This window comes from Dromaius novaehollandiae, chromosome 12 (genome assembly GCF_036370855.1).
Source record: "Dromaius novaehollandiae isolate bDroNov1 chromosome 12, bDroNov1.hap1, whole genome shotgun sequence".
Classification (NCBI taxonomy): Eukaryota; Metazoa; Chordata; class Aves; order Casuariiformes; family Dromaiidae; genus Dromaius; species Dromaius novaehollandiae.
This window is the reverse complement of record NC_088109.1, coordinates 12028965-12048402: the sequence shown is the minus strand read 5'-3', so window position 1 is coordinate 12048402 and position 19438 is coordinate 12028965. Positions and strand designations below refer to the sequence as shown.

Below are 19438 nucleotides of genomic sequence, written 5' to 3'. Positions count from 1 at the left end.
CTACAATGGTAACAGGATATCATCATTATGATTTGTAAAATATCTTTTAATACTACCAACAGACCTTTTTTTGTAGAGAGGGGGTTAAAACATTCAATAGGAAACTAAGACATTTCAGCTTCAGTAGCTGGCATTGTTAGAAAGAAGAGCTAACACATGTTAGCACATCTGTACCTACAATCCATAAATACAGCAAGCCAGACCAAGTATCTTGGCCTGCACCTGCTGCCTGCAGCTCCTTCCTCATTACATAACATCAGCAAACAAAGTGTCTCACTACATGGCAGATAATAACTTGCAGTCACATATGGGGCACATCACATGACAGAAGCATTGGTATTTGGGGCCTGTGATAGGTGTTCCTTCAAGCACTGCCCTTAAGTGCTCCTATAAAGCGGTTTTGTGGCTTATGTCCTTGGACGGGTTTTTTAAACACTAGTACACAAAGTTATATAAAACCTGCACAGGAGATATTTGTAATAATTAACTTAATTCCACAATGTTCTATGCATTTGTGCTACAGAATATGATACTGTAGCTTAGAGTACAGAACTATAAAGAACAATCTGAAAGTCAGTAAGTAGAAAAAAAGAATTTTAAGAAATAATAATGAAATGTACCTTTTCGATTTGTTTTTGTTTATTGAGTTCTTTTTGTTGTTTCTCTTTTACTCTATCTATTTCTTTTTGCTTTTCCGATGCTTTTCGATCCTAAGGGACAAAAATGTGAATAAAATAAATAATAACAGCCTGAGACTTTTGATACGCTACCAATTTACATGAATTTGCTCAAAAAAAAAAAAGTAGCTTTGATTATTCTTCTTTTAAAGGACTGGTATATGTTTGCTAAAGGTACCAAGCTGTATTCTATCTGAAATATGGCTTGACAGTTGACCTTGGCAGAAAATCTTTTTATCTAATATTTTAATTCTGTACAACAGATCCCTTAGAATATTGCATGATAGTATTACTGCATCTATAAGTATCTTGCAGAATACATTCTCTTACACATATTAAACACACACTCTCCTTTCCATTCACAAGGATCCCAAAAAGATTCTTACCAGTTCTGCATGAAAAGCAATCTGTTTTGCCAGTCCAACAGAGTCACAAATCTAAATAGAAATCAAATTTGAAATAATCAGCAAGAATCTAATAAAAATGTCTTTAAAATTAAGCCAAATTCCAAAATCAGAGTTTTCATGATAGCATATTAAAGCCTGTGCAGATACTTGGACTGTCAGTTTTTTGATTGATTGTTGTTTTAAGTACATAAGCAAAATGCTCTCTCACAGATGTCCCTAGGGCAGCTTGAATTGGATCTAACATCTTGAAATCCATGTCAGGTTCAACACTGATACAAGTATAACCAGCATCAGTACCTTTTCCCCTTCATTATTTGATTCAAATATATAGCAGACTGAAGTCTGGCGGCTGTCAACTCTCCCTCCTGAAGTTCTCAGCACAAATCCAAAGAGGCGCTTATTCTCCTGGTGTGTAGCATACAAGACTACATTGGGCAAAGGAAACTGCCAAAAAGGATCAAATATGCAGATATTAAAACGGGTTCCAACCATTTTTCTGTATGAGGTTTCAATATACTGTAGACTACTTCAACATCATAAACGCACAATCACACCAGAGAAAAAGTTAAAACATGATCAAACATGCATTTAACAAACACAAACAGTGGGTTAAAAGGGAAGGATTAAATTATTCAAAACAAATGAAAACATCTAAAAACAGACACCATGTAAGAGAACGGGATCATATTTGCAATAAGATTCAGTCATCTTTCTAGGTGTGAACAATTTTTTTTTTTTTTAAGAGAAATCATCTGTACAAATTCCATCAGCGACTAAGCTTTCAATATTTGGTCCCAGGTAAGGGGACTACTTCTCCAGAACTTTGACTGCAATTAGTTCACCTCTTCTGAACTATATAAGTGGGAAGAGGCGGGGGGGGGGGAGGGGGGGGGAATTGTCATTATCTTGTTCCAGTAAAAGTATTTTGCATTCTCATACCTAAAAGAAGTTGTAGCTAGAAATTTTAAATGCTTTTTTTTTTTAAAGACTTAACACAAGATAAAGTTTTAAATTCTGAAGGCCCCTACTACAGCTGATATACACTGAGGGAATAAGAGTGTTTTTCCAAACCTTAAACATACACATTTAGAATACTGTGCAGGTATTCAGTTGCTTTATTTCATCTTAAAAGCTCAATGCTTTGGGGCAGTTTTGAATTTAATACAACAAAGATAAAGGAAAGAAAGCACTGCTTTTAATCCCAAGAAGTTTTCATATGCTAAAGATTTCCTTTTAAAGATATTAAAATAGTTCAGAGACCTTGACAAACTGAATGTCTCAAAAAAGAAAAAAAAATCCAAATAAATTAACTGGCAGACCATAAACTTTTATGCTAAAAAAATAAAAATTAAAAAAAACAGTTTTGAAATACTAAAAACAAAGACTGCTATTACCAAAGAATTAAGCTGGCCATATTTGATATCCTATGAAGAATTCTACTTGCAATGCAATTATGCATTAAAAAAAAAAAAAAAAAAAAAAAAATCACCAGGCAAACCCTTTTGGACTTCTTAACAAAATCAACTCCAACCTTACATTTACTATCAAACACATTGTTAAAATATAATATGCATTGTTCTCCTAAGATTTTACCCTATCAAATCAGGAAAAAAAAATCTGTTTGAAAAGCCTATTTCATCCATTGGAATCACTCCCCTTAAACCTCATTTGCTAGTATTTTTCTATCTATTTTAAGGTGTTTTCATTAGTCTCAATTTCAATAGAAAATTGTCTGGAAATCTCATACCATCTGTGTTTTTTGCTATCTCGTAATTTTATTTAGAAAGTAAAATAATTAAATTGCTGGATATTTATCTTAAAATGTAATGTTACTTACTCGTAGTCTTGTAACTTGTGTCTGTGGATCAATTAACCTAAAAATTTGTTTTTAAAAAACAAACCAGAAAGTAAATTTTACCAAAGTGAAAGAAGATCATTCTGTAAATAAGCATCATTTGAAGTGAAGAAGCACACTTACTTTAAACAGTCACAAGTGACTAATAAATGTGATTCTGTCATCCTGAAAATGTTATGAATGGCCCGAGCTGCTAGTATTTGACGCATTGTTTCATAAACAACATCTGGACTTTCATCATATTTCACCTCCATAGAGCCAAGAAATCTTACAATAAATAACTGATGAAGAATGGAATCTAAGACAAAGAAAAGTATTGAATGAGCTAACTCTGTTTTGGGTCTCCCATTCAAAAATACCTTTTCTGAGGCTAAAGATTACAGTCAAGAAAACTTCAGGCTTCAAGTTACTCGAAAAGGGATTGCTCATATTTTTTATGAATTACATGTACAATTATTAAATAGCAAGCCACATATCTCTTCACTTGGTTTAACAAATACAAAAACAAAATATGCAACACAATGAATTAATTTAAAAACAGACTTTTATATAGTAGTCTAATTCAACTTGTCTAATATATTTTTAATGCAACTTCCAAAAGTGGTGTTAAGCTAAGAGGGAAACTACAGATGAAGAGAAAATACAAAATTAATTTGCAAATTCTTTAAAAAATTATTTAACTATATCATTTTTCATTGAAGTAAAACTTCTCTTTTACCTTCTGTTTCAGATTTTGAGCCTCCAGATTCACCAAAAGGATTTGTGCGTCTATTAAAAAAATGAAAATATTAAACCAGGAGTCAGATCACAAGAACCACTAATGAATAATCTAGTCTCATGCTGTGTCAAATAAAAACAACATATAATGATTTCAAAGACTTGTAATTGGAGGAATAATGCATGATAAATCATAAAATTGGTGGTAAGACATAAATCGATACATTTGAAGGCTCAAATTACAGGAAAAAAGCCAGATATTATTGTCTTATTGCTGCCACTGAAAGTTTGGCCCAACTGATATGTTTTATACCCGAATTAAGCCCTGGTGAGTCGCAACCTTGTTAAAGTTTGAAAAGGCACAGTTTTAGGGGATGAAGTCTCACTGAACAGCTTCAGGAAGTACAGCCAAAAGCTAGTCCTTTCAGTACTCAGTAGAAGCAGCACACCTCCTGTCACTGTCTCAAGTTGTTGAATTACTTATTGAAGAGAAGTCACTGGTTTTGTTTCAAATGCAGCTTTCTGAAAACATCATTCAGGTTTTACTCCTAGAGGGTCAAGAGAAATGTAGCTATTTCTGCCTCTCAAAAGATAGAATTTCTATCAATTACAATGAAAAGTGAAAATACTCTAGGCTTCCAAGTCTACATTTTTCAGAAGTAGTAAAGCAATGCTGAAAAGAATATGGAGAACGAGAAAATAGTTCAAATTTCTAAAGAGAAGAAAACCTTTTTCTTTGGCTAACTGGCAGCTGAAAAAGCCCTTGTTGAGGTAACAGTAAACTTCAAATTAGGTTTTATAGAGGAGAAATATTGAGAGGTTACATCTCCATTAAATGTTCTAAAAGCAAATTTCAGAGTACAGATCAGAGAAAAATTTCTATGTCAATCTCTTGTTCATTTGCATATCTTATTGACTGCCATTTTTATCAGTGAAATCCTAATTAAGAGATGTCTAATTTAAAGGAATAACACTGTTCTAGACTGAACTGTAAAGTCAAAATTGCAGTGCTACAATGTTTATATAACAGATTCAATAGAGAATCTTCCCATTAAATGTTGACCTGTGTAAATATAGCAAAGGGAGTTTCTTACTATTAGCATCTTTTATTGCTTAGACTTGTCCTTTAGGATTAGACGGAACAATGCAAAACCTCAAAGCATCTAACAAAAGACAAAAAAAAAATTGTGTCATCAGTATCAGAAACTAAGGAAAGTCTTTTCAAAAATAGTTAATAGTTCTAAAGTAGCATATTACCTATCTGGACTAAACACTGCAGTTCTTTATTGATAGTGCATGGTTAATTGAAAATACTGAGTGCAACTCTGTATCATTTCTGCTATTACTACGGTTTACTATGGAATTATAATTGATGACATGAATTTAGCTGAAGCATTAAGCTTTCCACTTCCTATAATACAGTTCAGGTCTGTTTTAATTAATATGTACTTAAGGATCTAGTTAGCCATGATTATCCTGCTGTAGCAAAGAAAAAAACCTCCAACACTGTCAAAAAAAAAAAAAAAAAGAGTTGAATATGTATCATTTAAACTGTTACGTATCTATGAGATACAACTGAAAATTTTAATATTTTTCTAGTGGGAAGAGGGATACAATACACATTACTGTGACTGAAGTCACTGAAAGTAGTTTTCAGCTTTTCAGATTAAGAGCAGCTGGATCAGCAGATATGTTTTCTTGATGTCTAAATTCTGTACATACAGTTTTAGAAATGCAATGCACATTTACAGGTTTTTGTATTACTATTTTTGAATGGGAAGATTATAAAAAAAACAAGTAGGAGAAAAGTTTTTTTGTATTTTGGGTAGAGCTCTTAGACAATTTTAACTTTCTGTATACGAGATTACTCTAGAAGCCTAGATCATTTTCACTCACCTTTCAGGTTAAGAGGAGTGTCATCGTATGTCATCATCACCTGGAGGCAGGGCTACCAAATTTCTCTTGAGTTTCCAAGAGGAAATACCCAAGTTGCTGGGTGAGCAAGCAATAGGAAAGGAAAATACTTTGTGAAACCAAAAGATTAAAAAAAAAAAAAAAAAAAAAAAAAAAGCATCAGCTGTTAAAGCAAGAAAAGCTGCTGCAAAAGTAGAAAGCTACACCTTGAATCTATTGTATTTAAATATTCCACATTTCTACAATGGTATTTAACAAAGAAAGAAAAAAGAAAAAAAAAGTTTTGCTTGACTGGCCCCTGCAAATTTTTTGACAAGTAAGTCGGAGCAAAGGCAATATATGCACTGGAGTTGCAGCCTAAACATGTATTATCTTTACGCTTTTTTTTTTTTTTTTTTTTTTTTTTTTTTTTTTTTTTTTTTTAAGATTAACAACATTAACTTTAGGATTCTTTTACTCCTCTCTACATTTCCTACCTGCCCGACTGCCCTGAAGTTTTTGCTTGACCAGGCTGATCTTCACTAACTGGAGATATTATGTCAAATTGTATAGGAGTGTCAGGGGCAACAAGCGAATCCAAAGAAAGTGCCGATAAAGCTGCTGATTCAGATCCCAATGACCCTGTGCTGCTAGTACGAGCCGTAGGAGGACGAGATAGTCTAAAATAAAATAAAACAAAACAAAAATAAAGTAAGGCTATCTTAATATCAAGTTTGTTGATAATAAATTAAATCACATGGAGGACAAATATAATATTCCAAGACTGGGATGTAAAATAAGGCAAAATCTAAAAAAATTGAACAGGAACAGAATGTAAATACAAATGCAGCCTAGGTTCCTAGCTTAAATAACTAAAATAGTTTACACCTTGCTTTAATAATTGAATCAGGTTGTTAAAACACCAACATATGAAATATATTACAATCTGAGGTTTGCTTCCAGGAGTTGGACACATTAAGAAAAATCTCATTATGAAGACTTACAACAAACAAACCAGATATGTGACAAAACTAATAAAATTGCCTAGACAGCTGGAAACTTGGGTTATTTGTAACAATGGATGCTAAACAATACAAAAAAAGGTGAATTCAAGAACTCCTCTAGCTTATCAAACCTTTATTCCTGACCATAGGAGAAAAAAAAAAAAAAAAAGAAAAGAAACTTTATCTAGGATTCTCTTTATAGATTTGCTCTTCAAATGACCTATAGTACAGTGACTTACACAGTTGGCCGCATGCTCTCATGCCTCTGTTGAAAGGAGGGAGATGGAGTAACAGCCTCCAGAGCTGACTGATTTACACGTGCAGCAATTTCCTGCAGTATATAGTTGGGAAAAAATAACTGAAAACATTTCCCTTAAAATAAGTTTCAAAATTTTAGCTTTTATGTATACACAGTTGACAGAAACAAAACAAAAGATACTAGCTGTATCAACTGAATGAAGACTTAAATAATAAAGACAGGTTGAATAAAGACACCAAGTTTTCAAAGGTTGCTAAAATATATTTTAAGCTGTAGGTGCAAACGCAGAGAAAAAAAAATAAAAAAGACTACTGGCCTGTGAACTTTAAAGCTGCAGTCAGCAATTTATGGGGCACCGAAACTTTGCCAAATACATGTTATTCTAACACTCTTCAGACTCTGATCACAACCGACTTAAACACAAGGAAGGCAGATGCTGATAAGCATTTTTATATTTTTTTAAATAAGCACGATTTAATACTATATTGAAATATATCAAAGTACATGTTTCAAACAGGCAACAAATGAACGTCGTTAAAATGGAAATGCCTTATCTCCAAGTTTTTGCCTGCTCAACTTAGGCACCCAATAGCATTTAAAGTCCATGAGAAATAGATGCTCAATACCCTTGGCATCTTGAAAAATTCCATTTTAACTTGTCATTAATATCACTAGTTTTGAAGCACCAATATTTAAGGTTGATAGCTTCAGTTCATGGGTTGAAGCCAAAAGAAAAAGTCTCTGAGAAAAATGGATTTTGGAGAGGTAAGGTGCAAGAGACAAAACAATGGAGAAACATCATTTTGAGTGAGCGTATGAGTATGGAAGTGAGGATGAGTGCAAAGCAGTTGGGAAGAGAGGAGAAGGCACTGATACTGAGACTCACTATAAGAAGAGTCAGAAGCAACCCATTTTCAAATAACTATTTTCAAAAGATGTTTCCACTCTTTAAAACAAGCTTTATTCATCAACTGACCTTTGTGATCTTATAACTGTCAAATACAATTTTAAAAAGAATGTTTTTCTGCTGCTTTCTGAAAAGCTGCACTGTTGTAATAGCGTTGCAACTGTTTATGCCAGGGTAACAGAACTGCAGCTTTACATTCATCAGACATGTCCTTCAGGCAACTGAGTCCTGCACTAAAACCATTTTGTTTCTCATCCTCAGGACAGTAAACTTGAACCAGGTACTTACATTGTCTACAAAGTTTAGTTTCTAAACTGAAAACTAGCATGACACTCTTCTTTTCACCTTGATTTCCCAGATCATTTAGGCATACAGCAAGAGCCCTATGTTACATAGTTGAATGATGGATTCCAGTGTTACTCAACAGCCACTCTGCTAACTACTTGATCTACAGCTCTCATCTCTGGTATGTGATCACCGGAAAGTTTCCTTTGTAATACCCTGTTACTGCTTTAGGCCTTCACAGGTACATCAAACAGTACGATTTCTCTTTCAACGTATTATATATAGACACATGCTCTGTACCAAACAATAGCAACATCTACAAGAACAGCTTATGGATTCTAGGTAAGAGAAGAAAAAAATTGTTGGGCCAGTTCCCCAAATTTAGCAAGTAAAATTATTATATAAGTATATATCAATGAGTTGACTACATAAATATGTAAGAATGTATATTTACTAGGTAAAATCACTTGCCCAAATTCTCCAGATAGAAAATTATTATTTTCTAACTCTTCAATAGGCAAATAACTCTTTATTAAAGTCAAAATATAATGTCTTTCCTACAAAATTACTATGCTAATTTAATTCATAAGATTGACAGTTGGCTTTAGGAGAAATTCAATGTATCCATCCAGATATTCACCACACTAATTTGTAATGAAGTGTTATACAAATACAGGACTTTGAAGCTTTCAAAATGTTATACCAAATATAAAAGTCACATTTTTGATGCTTTCTATATAAGCATTGAGATGAACGAAACAACGTACTGCATCCATTTATAAATTTATGAAGTACTGTCAACACATATCATGAAAAACTTATAATGAGACATGTCGGAAGTACTCAGCTTAACACTCTGCAATTCAGTTAGATACAGCTGATCTCTTTTTAATTTTGTGCATATCTACATCTGAAGATACTACTTATACTATAAATTTTATAAAAGTTACCTCAGGATTTTCACTTAGATATATCTGTTTAGATATGTTGTTTATTGTGCATATCCACTGAAAAAGAAAAAACAAAACAAAACGTTAAGTTTGTCAAAGGTTTTCTTTTTTCTTTTTCTTTTTTTTTAAGAAACTCCTACGCTTATGGAATTTGTCCACTTGCACCTATAAGTGAGAACATACTCCCTGTGCTATTGAAAACCATTTGCTCCTGCTCCTTGCGTCTTAGTTTTTCTCCAGAGGAGAAAATTAACTGGATTATATGCATACAGCAGTGTGGTTCCACTGAGCCAGAGCTTGTCCAAAAAACAGCACAGCAGCTGCCCGAAAGTCACGAAGCTGAGCTGCTGAAGCTGGCTGCAAACTCCCTTCCTCTGGTGGGGCATCCGAGGGCAAAAGCTTCAGAATTAGGATACTAGATGACCTCAAGGGAGCAAAGACCTGGTAATGGACCTGGGCCAACCAGACAAAGCCCCCCCTAAAAACCTTAGAAACAGCATAAAATACCATTTTATAACAAGGTAATGTTAAAGATTTTGGAGGAATTTCAATCCAAGCTGAAAGTACCACATCTTCTGTATTTCCTTATCTAGCCGCTTACCTGCACATACCTTAAGTCAACAATACCTTTAAAATACTATTTTTCTTTCCCATCCCACCCCCCCATTAAAAAGTCTGTATTGAAGAATAATGCAAGCAGACATACCTTTTCAATTAACAAATACTTCAAAGCATTTAGTACATCTGCTTCTTTGTTTCTGGACAACTCTAACTGTATTAATAGACTACGAATGAAATGCATCCATCACTTTGGCCCATCTGTGCAGGCCTTCAGAAAGCTGTAAAAAGCTGTCCAAATAAAACATAAATTCTAATAACTAGAACCTTCTTTGTTAAACCAGGACAAGTCTATAATACTAGCTTTTATCATTTATAAAAAGTCTAAAGAAGCCATTTTATTTTTACTTCAAAAGAAATCTCTAAGCTAAAAACACAGGGAAAATATTATATTAATCTCCTGGCTGTTTTTTATTTGCTTTACCCCCATATTTGCTACAACATGCAAGTTTGTTGGCCTAGTATTTGATGGTTGCTATTTCTCAGCTGGCATATTTCTTCTGTGCAATAGAAAATCATTTCGCTCCATGTGAACCTGCTGTAAGCTTACCTCTTCATAATCTTTTTTACTCTCTGCCTGTAAGATTGAAGACCTGAAACAGAGAGAAAGGAAAAGAAAGCCTTGTTTATTTGAAATACCTCACAAATACATTCAAACAGGAAAATCCGTTTGCATGTTAATACATTGCACAACAAATTAATAAAAAGGTTGAATATTCTGTGTACATGCCAAGTGCAGTCAACATTGAATGAAAAAAAAATTACTTCAATTGAAAAAGAAAGAACAAAAGTCTAATTATGCCCATATAATACTTGAGCAACTACAAAATATAGTCTTAACATTTTTTTCTATATTCTCTACACATTTATACAGCTACAACAATTGAAGAGTTCTTTCATCTTATTAACCTCAGACTCTGAAAAGCAAAATCATTCCCCTAAGGTACAGAAATACATTTCTGTATCACAAGCTTCAGCCTTTCAAAAATAAGCAAAGATATACTACAGTTAATACTGAATGACAGTTTTTGAGCAGAGGCTGAGTAATTGTGTTATCCAGTCCATTTAGTGGTCTTCAGAGAAAAACAGTGAAATAATTATTGTAAATAATATCAGCATAAGTTATTAAACAAAATGCATGTTGTGGCACAACACATTTTTTCTATGTAGATGGAAAGTTAAAGTAGTAATTTAGACTTAGGAGTATGTAGGTTCTTTGCTTAATAAGAGCTTAAGGTAGAATTAAACAGAGTTTGATAACTGCATGTCAGTATTTACACTTATCCTAGGATACAGCTGCTTATATTATATTTCTAGCCATAGATATAGTCCATTGAAAAATACTTTGGAATGAATTATAATTATAATTCAAAGAAATCAAAGCCATTGTTTTCCATTATAAACATTAAAAGGTGGATATACTTTTAATGTGAAGCTTAGACAGAATGGTAACACCATGCAATATCCTTTGCAATGAAGGCAGAAGTATATTTTAAGCCCCAAAGTTTGATGTACTGATATAAAAAAAAGAGCCAATGTTCAAAATAGCATACAGGAACTGTACGAATAGCAAAGAAGCTAGGAGCTTCCAAGATAGATTTTCTCTAACAGAAATTCAAAGCATTTCATTAAATTCAAACCTGGCTTATTTAGCATTCCCAGAATATTGGAATTTATGGAACTAATTTCACAAAATTATCAAAACTACTTTTAAAATCACAAAATGAATACGAAATTAATACCATATGTTTAATAATAATAATCTAAGGATTATTCCATGTACTAATATATCTCAGTCTCTCAAAATACTTGTAACTGCTTTTGAGATATCCAGAAAAAGGTGTTCAAATTTTATGTAAGGTTCTTCACAAACAAAAATCTAAATTTCTACTTCGTAGCTATGGGTATGACACCATTGTAAACTGATTAGCGTAACTTTATCCTGAAGTACCATTCAGCTACATTAGCAGAAGCTCATAAAGGATAAAAACAGACATCACAAAGTTAAAAAAACACCCCTAAATATCTATCAAGCTATGATCTGGCTAAAGTTAGACCATCTTTGTTTTCTTAAATAGTGAGTACATTATTACTTACAAATAAAAGTAATTCAAGAATACTCACTTTTTACCGTCAAAAGATGTTATCTGAAAACAGTACCGTCTGTCTTCGCAGTCCACAGCCATTACTGAACAATTGTCTATATCCATGACGAGTCCCCCAGCTACATCACCTCTTGCCTGGCTCATCAAGTTTCCACCCTGAGTGAAGTAAAACTGTCTCTCCCAACTGGAAGATACCAGCCCTGTCTTACTAAAACATGAAAAGAGATTTTTATTTAGCAGGAGTTCAGCTGAGCTGTGTAAATTAGAAGAAATATATATATGAAAAAAATTACATGAGCAAACCACCTGGGCACTTAATAAAGTCTTTTTTTCCCCTCTAGGTAATGTTTTAGGTTAGCTTTACAGCTAAATTAGTGCTTTTTCATCTGCTGCTTTTTCCTCCTAAAGTAAGCAGTTTAAATAATCTATAGCTGGTCAAAATATAGTTGCTTTTTTATATGATATGAAACTTAATTAAGAATAAAAGGCATAAATTCATCAGTTTTGTTTAGTGTTTTTAGGGTATTGCTTTACACGTTATCAAATTAATTCATAAGGCCTCATAACTCTGCACTCTATTATATAATTAGCAAAGACTGAGTTTTGGAGTACTCCACTCGTGTAAAGCATTAAGTTAGCCATGTAAGATTTCTCCATTTTCCAAGTACTTTATACCATTCAACAATATTCCCAAATTTGTGCTCAGAGCATGTGTTCCTTTTTTGCACAAAAACAGAAGAACAACCCGGAACCAAAAATCACTAACACTTGAAGTTTAGCATCTGTTTTTGTTAAAATACTCTCTTCAGTATTATTTACTGAAACTGTCTTCTACTTCAGGAATTCATACTTCAAACTCAGTCAACCTGTTATTCTAATTGTTATTGGAAAACTAATTAAATCTCAATTTTTAAAACAATTCTGCTTGCATGTAGGATATACTATATAAATTAAGGAGACTTAATATTTCCTTAAATTAAGGAAACTAAATATATTTACTATATAAATTAAGGAATAAAATCCGAGTGTCATAACTTACTTTTAGCAGCTATAAAATTGAACAACTTGACTCTATATACACAGAATAACAGCTCCCTCCAGTGGGCCAGAGACTACCTCAGAAAATTATGACAGATATTTTAAAAAGTCTACTAAGGTTAACAGAGAATGTTTTTGTCCTCAAACTCTGATTGTAGTTTATCAGCAACTTGAATCCCAAAGCTTTATCAGATAATTACATAACTAAACACTGTTGAAATTGTGGTAGTCTATAATTCCAATCCAGTGAAATAACACTCATAGATTTTAAAGTTTGTTTTTGATGTGAAAATTCAGGCAAAATTAAGACTAAATCAGGACACTCTGCTTTGCACCTGAATGACACTATGTCAATGTAACCTAAATATTAACATTAAGTCACATTTAAACCTACTAAGTAGAAGCGGCCAAAAAAAGAAACAGAATAGCTCCAATGTGATTTACTCAGTTGTCTATCAAAAATCAACATAATTGATTTCAAAAAAAATCATTGCTTACTATTGCTTTTCCTTTTCAAAATTAATTATTTTGGAAGTTTTAAATAATAGGGAAGTCTTACTTTCTCGCATTGAGATAGCCAGCTTTCCGTGTCAGATTTCTATGAACAGGAAATTTTGTAGTATCAGGATCAGGCAAATACAGCGGATCACTAGCTACTTCCAAGTCCTCTATAGTTTGTTGCATGGTTTCTACTTCACACTCCATTTCCCTGCGAACACTAAGGTAAGTAATGTGTTATTAACAAAGATAATATATTAACAAGCCCAAACAGAAAAGTAATTGTTTTGATAATAGTTCAAAATTTAACAAAAACCACTTACTTTTGTACACTTGTGCCAATATTGGTCAAAAATTCTTCCAACTGCTCATTAAGATTTTCTGAACCCATTTTAAAAAAGCTTATCTTAAAAAAAGAGGAGGAGGAAAAGGGAGAATTTAGTCATGAATAAAACTAAATAAACAATTAACAGGTGGAACCACAGGAGGTTACAGCTTCTCAGAGACATTTGTTCTCATCCCTCATTCCCACCAATGCCTCTCAATAAGAGGGGCAGAAGACATCTTTTTTTGTCTGGAAGTGAAGGTTGATGCTGACACTGACATGGGATTTAATTGTGTTGAGAGGATGTGTAAAGAGACACCCCAGAAGAAATACAGAAGTGTGTTAGTCCAGCTGGAAAGTGCTCTAGAAAAAAAGGAAAAAAAAAGGGGGGGTGGATCTTTAGTTCTTTAGTGATCCAGTGGTCTCTGTATACTTTTTCCTTAGCTAAAAGCCTGCCAGTATGCTACCTGTTATATTACAGGTGGGTTTTATTTTTGTTTCTGTCCTTTCGGGGGGTGAGGTGGCATTGGGGGAGGGAAAGCACCCTGTAAGGACTGGTCTGGGGCCATCCTCCAACTTCGGACCCTGCCAAGGGGAACAGACATATCTAACTTAAAACAATTTATTCCATCTTGCTCCAGAAAAACTGCCACTGCATAAACTGCTTTTGAAATCATATTTGAAATCATTTTTGAAATCGTAATTGCCTTATGAAATCCCAGAACAGGAAACCACTGGGGGTAGCCCTGCCCTTTCCATTCTTAGATTCAGCAAAAGCCTGAACAACAGGTTGCAGTACCTGCCTTGTTACAGAAAACATCTAGAGCCTAGTTCTAACATGCAAGCTGCAAAGTTTGAAAGAGAAGCAACAATACTTCTTGTATAAGGAAAGCTTTCAGGCACAATGTAAGAGTCGATTCCTACACTGGAGACCATTGCAGTGCCGGGCTCTGGAAAGCTTACCCTCTTGTTTATCTTTTTTCCTTTTTTTAAAAAACATATTGACTGAAAATGTAAATGAAGTCTCTCCAAAAACTTTTTCAGACTTGTATTTTCCATTGCACTCATCCTCAAATAAACCAATCATTCACTAATTTTTGTATTAAACAAAAACCAAGCAGAATAATTTTGAGCATTCCAGTTCTTTCACATCCTTGATTGCAAACAATAGTGACATGACTTTGATGATTATCCTGTCTCAGAACAGTTGCCAAAGGAAGAGTTTAACTGTCTCCAGTACTTTCTGAGAAGGTACACTTCAATGCTAACCTGCATGCACTGGAGCCTTGATCAGCTATTCTCATTAGTGATCGAACTAAAAAATTCTAGTACCTACAATATAGGCAGTGCATTAAATTCAGGTATCTGGGTTTTGTAGTATAATTAGACCTTTATATTTGGCACCCAGACTTTCCCAGAAGACTCTCCCATGGGAGTGGGCATATCATAATGAGATTCAAAAAAACTCATATATTAAGCAGGAAATGACTAGGACTAACTAATGACAAACATTCATGGCAACAGGTCTGACAGCTTCAGGGATGACAAAGTGGTATTGCTTTTTCTCCCTTGCTTCTTTGGATTGCAAAAGAAATCTTGCAATGGATTTCAGTAGATCAACTTTCATAAAGCATTTTTACATCTTATTCCAGACCCATAGCTTTCAGAAGCTGAAGTTACCTGAGCTTGCATGTATCCTAGCAAGGGTTCTAGCATAGCAATTTTCTTTTTGTATTGAAGAGTATTTAATGCACAGAAATAATGCATCATAGTCTGATGCTGTTTTTTCCTGGAAGTATATACATCTTCTGTAACTTCAGCCTTGATCTAAAGAGACACAGACAGGGGAAGGGGGAGAGGGGAAAGAATGTTTGAGACTTGGTATTCATCACACGCCTTCTGGATGGCTTTACAGCCAGCATGGAAAAACAGCACAGTAATGTTTTACCGCAATCATCAGCAATTGCATCTTTAGCCCTACAATTCCCCTTCTGGAATTTATGTATGAGGTATACATGAAAAATCCAGAACTCTTTTTTTCCCCACCTTGAAAGAGTAGTTATTTCTTAACCTAAATAACTTGAATATAATATCACACCTTTCAACTCAGCATTTTCAGTGTTACAAGACAGACATGTACTGGGGAGATCTGGTTTTGTGTTCTGAATAGAACTGTCTGCACTGCTAAAACATCAACTATCAAACTCTAAGTGAAATCTGCTGCATATTATCTTCTACCATAAATATATACTAAATTAAAATTATTTATCTCCTCCAAAGTCTTTATATAAGGTATTTTGTTTTACAAACCTTTTCATTTTCCCTTCTTTTTGACAACCGACTGTATCTAGTAATGGCAGCATCATGGTCTAAGCAAACAAGAAAGAATTTATGATCATTTTGATAAATGAATCACTTATGAAACAAAACAGAAAAACTTTTCTATCATTGTATGTTGAATAGCAAGCTGACTGCAAAGTTCTTCCATATTAAAACCCTCAAGAGTTGTTCTTGAATCTTCACAATTACTGCACTGACACAAGTACTTCGGCTGAAGAAAAATTCTAACAAAATGCAAATACAGTCAAATTGTTACTAATTTTCCTCAACATCTAATATTCTTCAAAGGCAGAAGCTTCTTGTAAACAGAGACAACTTTCCATTATAAAAACCTTTACCTAACCCGTTTGCTTCTAAAACAATGAAGTTATCTATAAAAACAAAGGCAGAATCTTTAATTAAGGATTTAAAGAATATGTTCTCTACAGGATATAGGAGAGCTAGCTAAAAAAGTAAATACTGACAACACAAGAAGAGAACTAGCAAGCTGTAATTTTAGGGAAGTAAAATTCGTACATATTAAACCAGTCATCACTTTAGAAAGTAAGCTAACACCTTTTTTTTTGTAATTTTGTTAGCAAAATCCTAAATTATTTAATAACTACCTATATACACACATTTAAAGTACTGTAAGAAAGACTAGTACTGTCAATTCACCTTAACCCTTTGGTATACAAAGCTGGAATTGACAAGTGAGCCAAGGAAAGCTGGGTGCCTAAATATCACTGAAAAATAAAAAAAATTACAGCCTAATTAGTCACTATTAGTCACTTTGCAAATATCTTGACTACATTTCTGAGCAAATATTAAACACAATAACCTTAGTAATACTGTCATCTTGGAATATCTATAAGGTTAAATATTCTACACTTACCATTGCTTGCAATTTGGAAAACTTCTTTCAGGGTTAGTATCTCTACAAAAAAAGATAACATTATTGAAATAAGTTAATGTATTATAAACATAACATTCACATATTAAAGTTTCTCATGCAATGTTTCCTTATTGAACTGTTGTAGTTCACACCTTGTACCTTACTGAATTATCAGCAGAGGCATTATGTGGCTGGGAAAGTCTGTTCCTGCTCAACCCTCGGTCTCATTTGTGTGGCTGTCAGGCTTACCAAAAATGATACTGAACTGTAGTAAGTATGTGGGGTGAGGGGAGGAAAACCAACCCCAAGAACTTGAAAGAGACCATCGGTCCAAAAACATCATCTATGGATCTATAGTTATAGTCTGAGTTGTACTGGGGGTGGGGGAGGGAGTGGAAGGGTGGGCATGGGAAAAGGAGAACCATCACCGGTCAAAGCAAAGTCCCCAAGCAACAAGAGCATGGGATTAGTCATGTTCTAGATGTGCGTTTAGTCTCACCAAGTGAACAAACGGGAATCAGTACACTACCTGGCACAACTTCTGATCCTGATTGTATTTTTGTGTCTTATTATAGTATATACAGATAAAGAGATGTGTTCAACTTTAATTGTAGCAGCACAATGAAGACGAGGAAAGAAGCATGGAAAAGCTTTGCAGAAAGTGTCCATGAAGTACATAAACAAGTATGGTATCATTAGATATTAAATGCCACATCAGTTGGCAGTTAAAATTTCCTTCTGGAAATGGTTTAATTTGTGATTATTGCCTCAGGATGCTCCTTTAGTAAACATGGTAACAGGAAACTTTTGCAGGCTCTGAAGAGAAATTTTAGCCTTGAGATATTGATATTGTCCTGTCCAAAAAGCATAATCTGTTCAATCCATAATTCTGCAACAAACTATTGCCAAAGAAGTATTTTCCAAGACTCATAAAAAGCTAGAAAATTTATGGAAGAGTCACAGTTTTTATTTCAATTTAGACTTAAAAAGTTCACATGCTAGGTATACCCACTCTAAGACATCTGCATTACAAACTAAAATTATTTTGTTTTTAATTCTTGTAATTTATATTCCAAGCTAATTTGCCACTACAGTCTATTCAATTTAACATCTCAAGTATAATCATAATTAGACATATTATCGTATATTTTAGACCAGGCAGAACACGGTACAGTTGTTACAAAAATAGGCAGCTGTTAAGCATCTACAGAAGCTATTTATTTTACCAGCAGGGTTGAAGATCTACCTTACTAAACCCTAATACTATAAAAAAATACTAAAACTTTGGCACTTTGAGTTTAGCCCAGCCATTATCATGGTACTATAGTACACACAGATATTTCCTGAACATGCAAATTATCTGAAAATTATTCTTTACTTAGCTACAAGCAAGATTTTATTTAATACGGGCAATCTAATGTTTATGGCAACTGCAAAGGTTCATCTTGAACAGAAGATAAGTTTGCTTCCAAAAAGTAGTATTTTTGTTGAAACAATGATGGTGTTCTTCAACAGTAATATTCTCATGAGTAGAAATAATTTATATATTAAAAAAATTGGGAGATGCATACATTTGAGAAAGAGATCAAAAATAAGCAGTGTATCCTATTAAGTAGAACAAGAACTATGGGGATGAAATGCTGTGGTTTTGTTATTGCTGCTGTTGATAAAAACTATATTTCTTTGACCACTATACCTTTTAGATCCCTTTCTTTAAACTGGGTAATAGGAAACATCATTGCATCTGCAAGTTGAGTTGATAGCACTGCATGGCAAGAACTTAGCTGTAAAAGAGAAGACAAAGCAGGAAATTTTAGGAAAACATTACTGAGATTAAACAGAATAAAAACAAGATAAATTGATATTAATTTCAGTCAAAGATGATGTGTACAACTTGAACAGAGTTTTGCACAGTTTCAGCCATATTTTCAGACTACTTCAAAGCACATTCAGCACTACTTCTTAGCAGCAAGCAAAGACTTAGTTACTTAAAAAGCTTATTTTACCTTACAAATGTTAAGTTATATATATGGATATAAATTACCTTTCTTATTTTCTTATAACTACATAGTGGTATATTAACATAATTATTAAGGCTACATAAAAGTTAGATCAGGGGAAAAAAAACCCTCAATTTAATGACCAACTGTCACTGTCTTATTAGATTTTTTTAAATCAACAGCCACCTCACCTTCTTGAAAACTTGTCTTCCTTTGATTTTCAGGATCATATTCTCACGACTCAACAATCTGTTCTCCACATACTCTTTCATGCTTTCCTGATCTCATCACCAGCTTTAAGACCTTCAGAGTTCAGTATTTGTCCCTACTACTTCTAACGTTATTCTAAGTTATTGGATCATATCAGAATACGGCCTCATGCCTCCTGATGACCAGTCAATTTCTCCTGTTTCTCTACAGCCACATCACAGCCTACCTTTCTCAAATTACAGAAGTAGAATAAATATGTTCATCCTTCTAAAACCATGTGAAAGTAGTGTTTGAACTGAGGAGAGGGATTATGAGAAAAATCCTGATTCAGATCTTAAGGATACTGTATTGTTTTACCAAGGAGTCAGTCACTCAGAGTCAGTTGCTGTCTCTAACAAAGACAGCAAGAAGCTCAATTAGGTATCTGAAATCAGGCAATACAAATCTCCATAGAATATAGTTGCTAATTACTGTTC

The 19438-nt window shown here is 33.7% G+C and overlaps 1 protein-coding gene across 1 annotated transcript in view; it reads right to left on the bottom strand.

Annotated features, from left to right (window-relative positions):
- Positions 1 to 19438, bottom strand: part of APPL1 (adaptor protein, phosphotyrosine interacting with PH domain and leucine zipper 1) — a 34639-nt gene that overhangs the window by 5681 nt on the left and 9520 nt on the right. The window contains exons 5-21 of the mRNA XM_026096229.2: positions 18449 to 18536; positions 16753 to 16794; positions 15849 to 15907; positions 15219 to 15365; positions 13537 to 13619; positions 13275 to 13433; positions 11697 to 11885; positions 10123 to 10165; positions 8955 to 9011; positions 6793 to 6884; positions 6047 to 6229; positions 3658 to 3707; positions 3063 to 3237; positions 2922 to 2958; positions 1382 to 1528; positions 1064 to 1114; positions 621 to 710 (exon numbers count right to left, since the gene is read on the bottom strand). Coding sequence (XP_025952014.1) covers positions 621 to 710; positions 1064 to 1114; positions 1382 to 1528; positions 2922 to 2958; positions 3063 to 3237; positions 3658 to 3707; positions 6047 to 6229; positions 6793 to 6884; positions 8955 to 9011; positions 10123 to 10165; positions 11697 to 11885; positions 13275 to 13433; positions 13537 to 13619; positions 15219 to 15365; positions 15849 to 15907; positions 16753 to 16794; positions 18449 to 18536 — 1692 coding nt within the window. The remainder of the gene's footprint in view (positions 1 to 620; positions 711 to 1063; positions 1115 to 1381; positions 1529 to 2921; positions 2959 to 3062; positions 3238 to 3657; positions 3708 to 6046; positions 6230 to 6792; positions 6885 to 8954; positions 9012 to 10122; positions 10166 to 11696; positions 11886 to 13274; positions 13434 to 13536; positions 13620 to 15218; positions 15366 to 15848; positions 15908 to 16752; positions 16795 to 18448; positions 18537 to 19438) is intronic.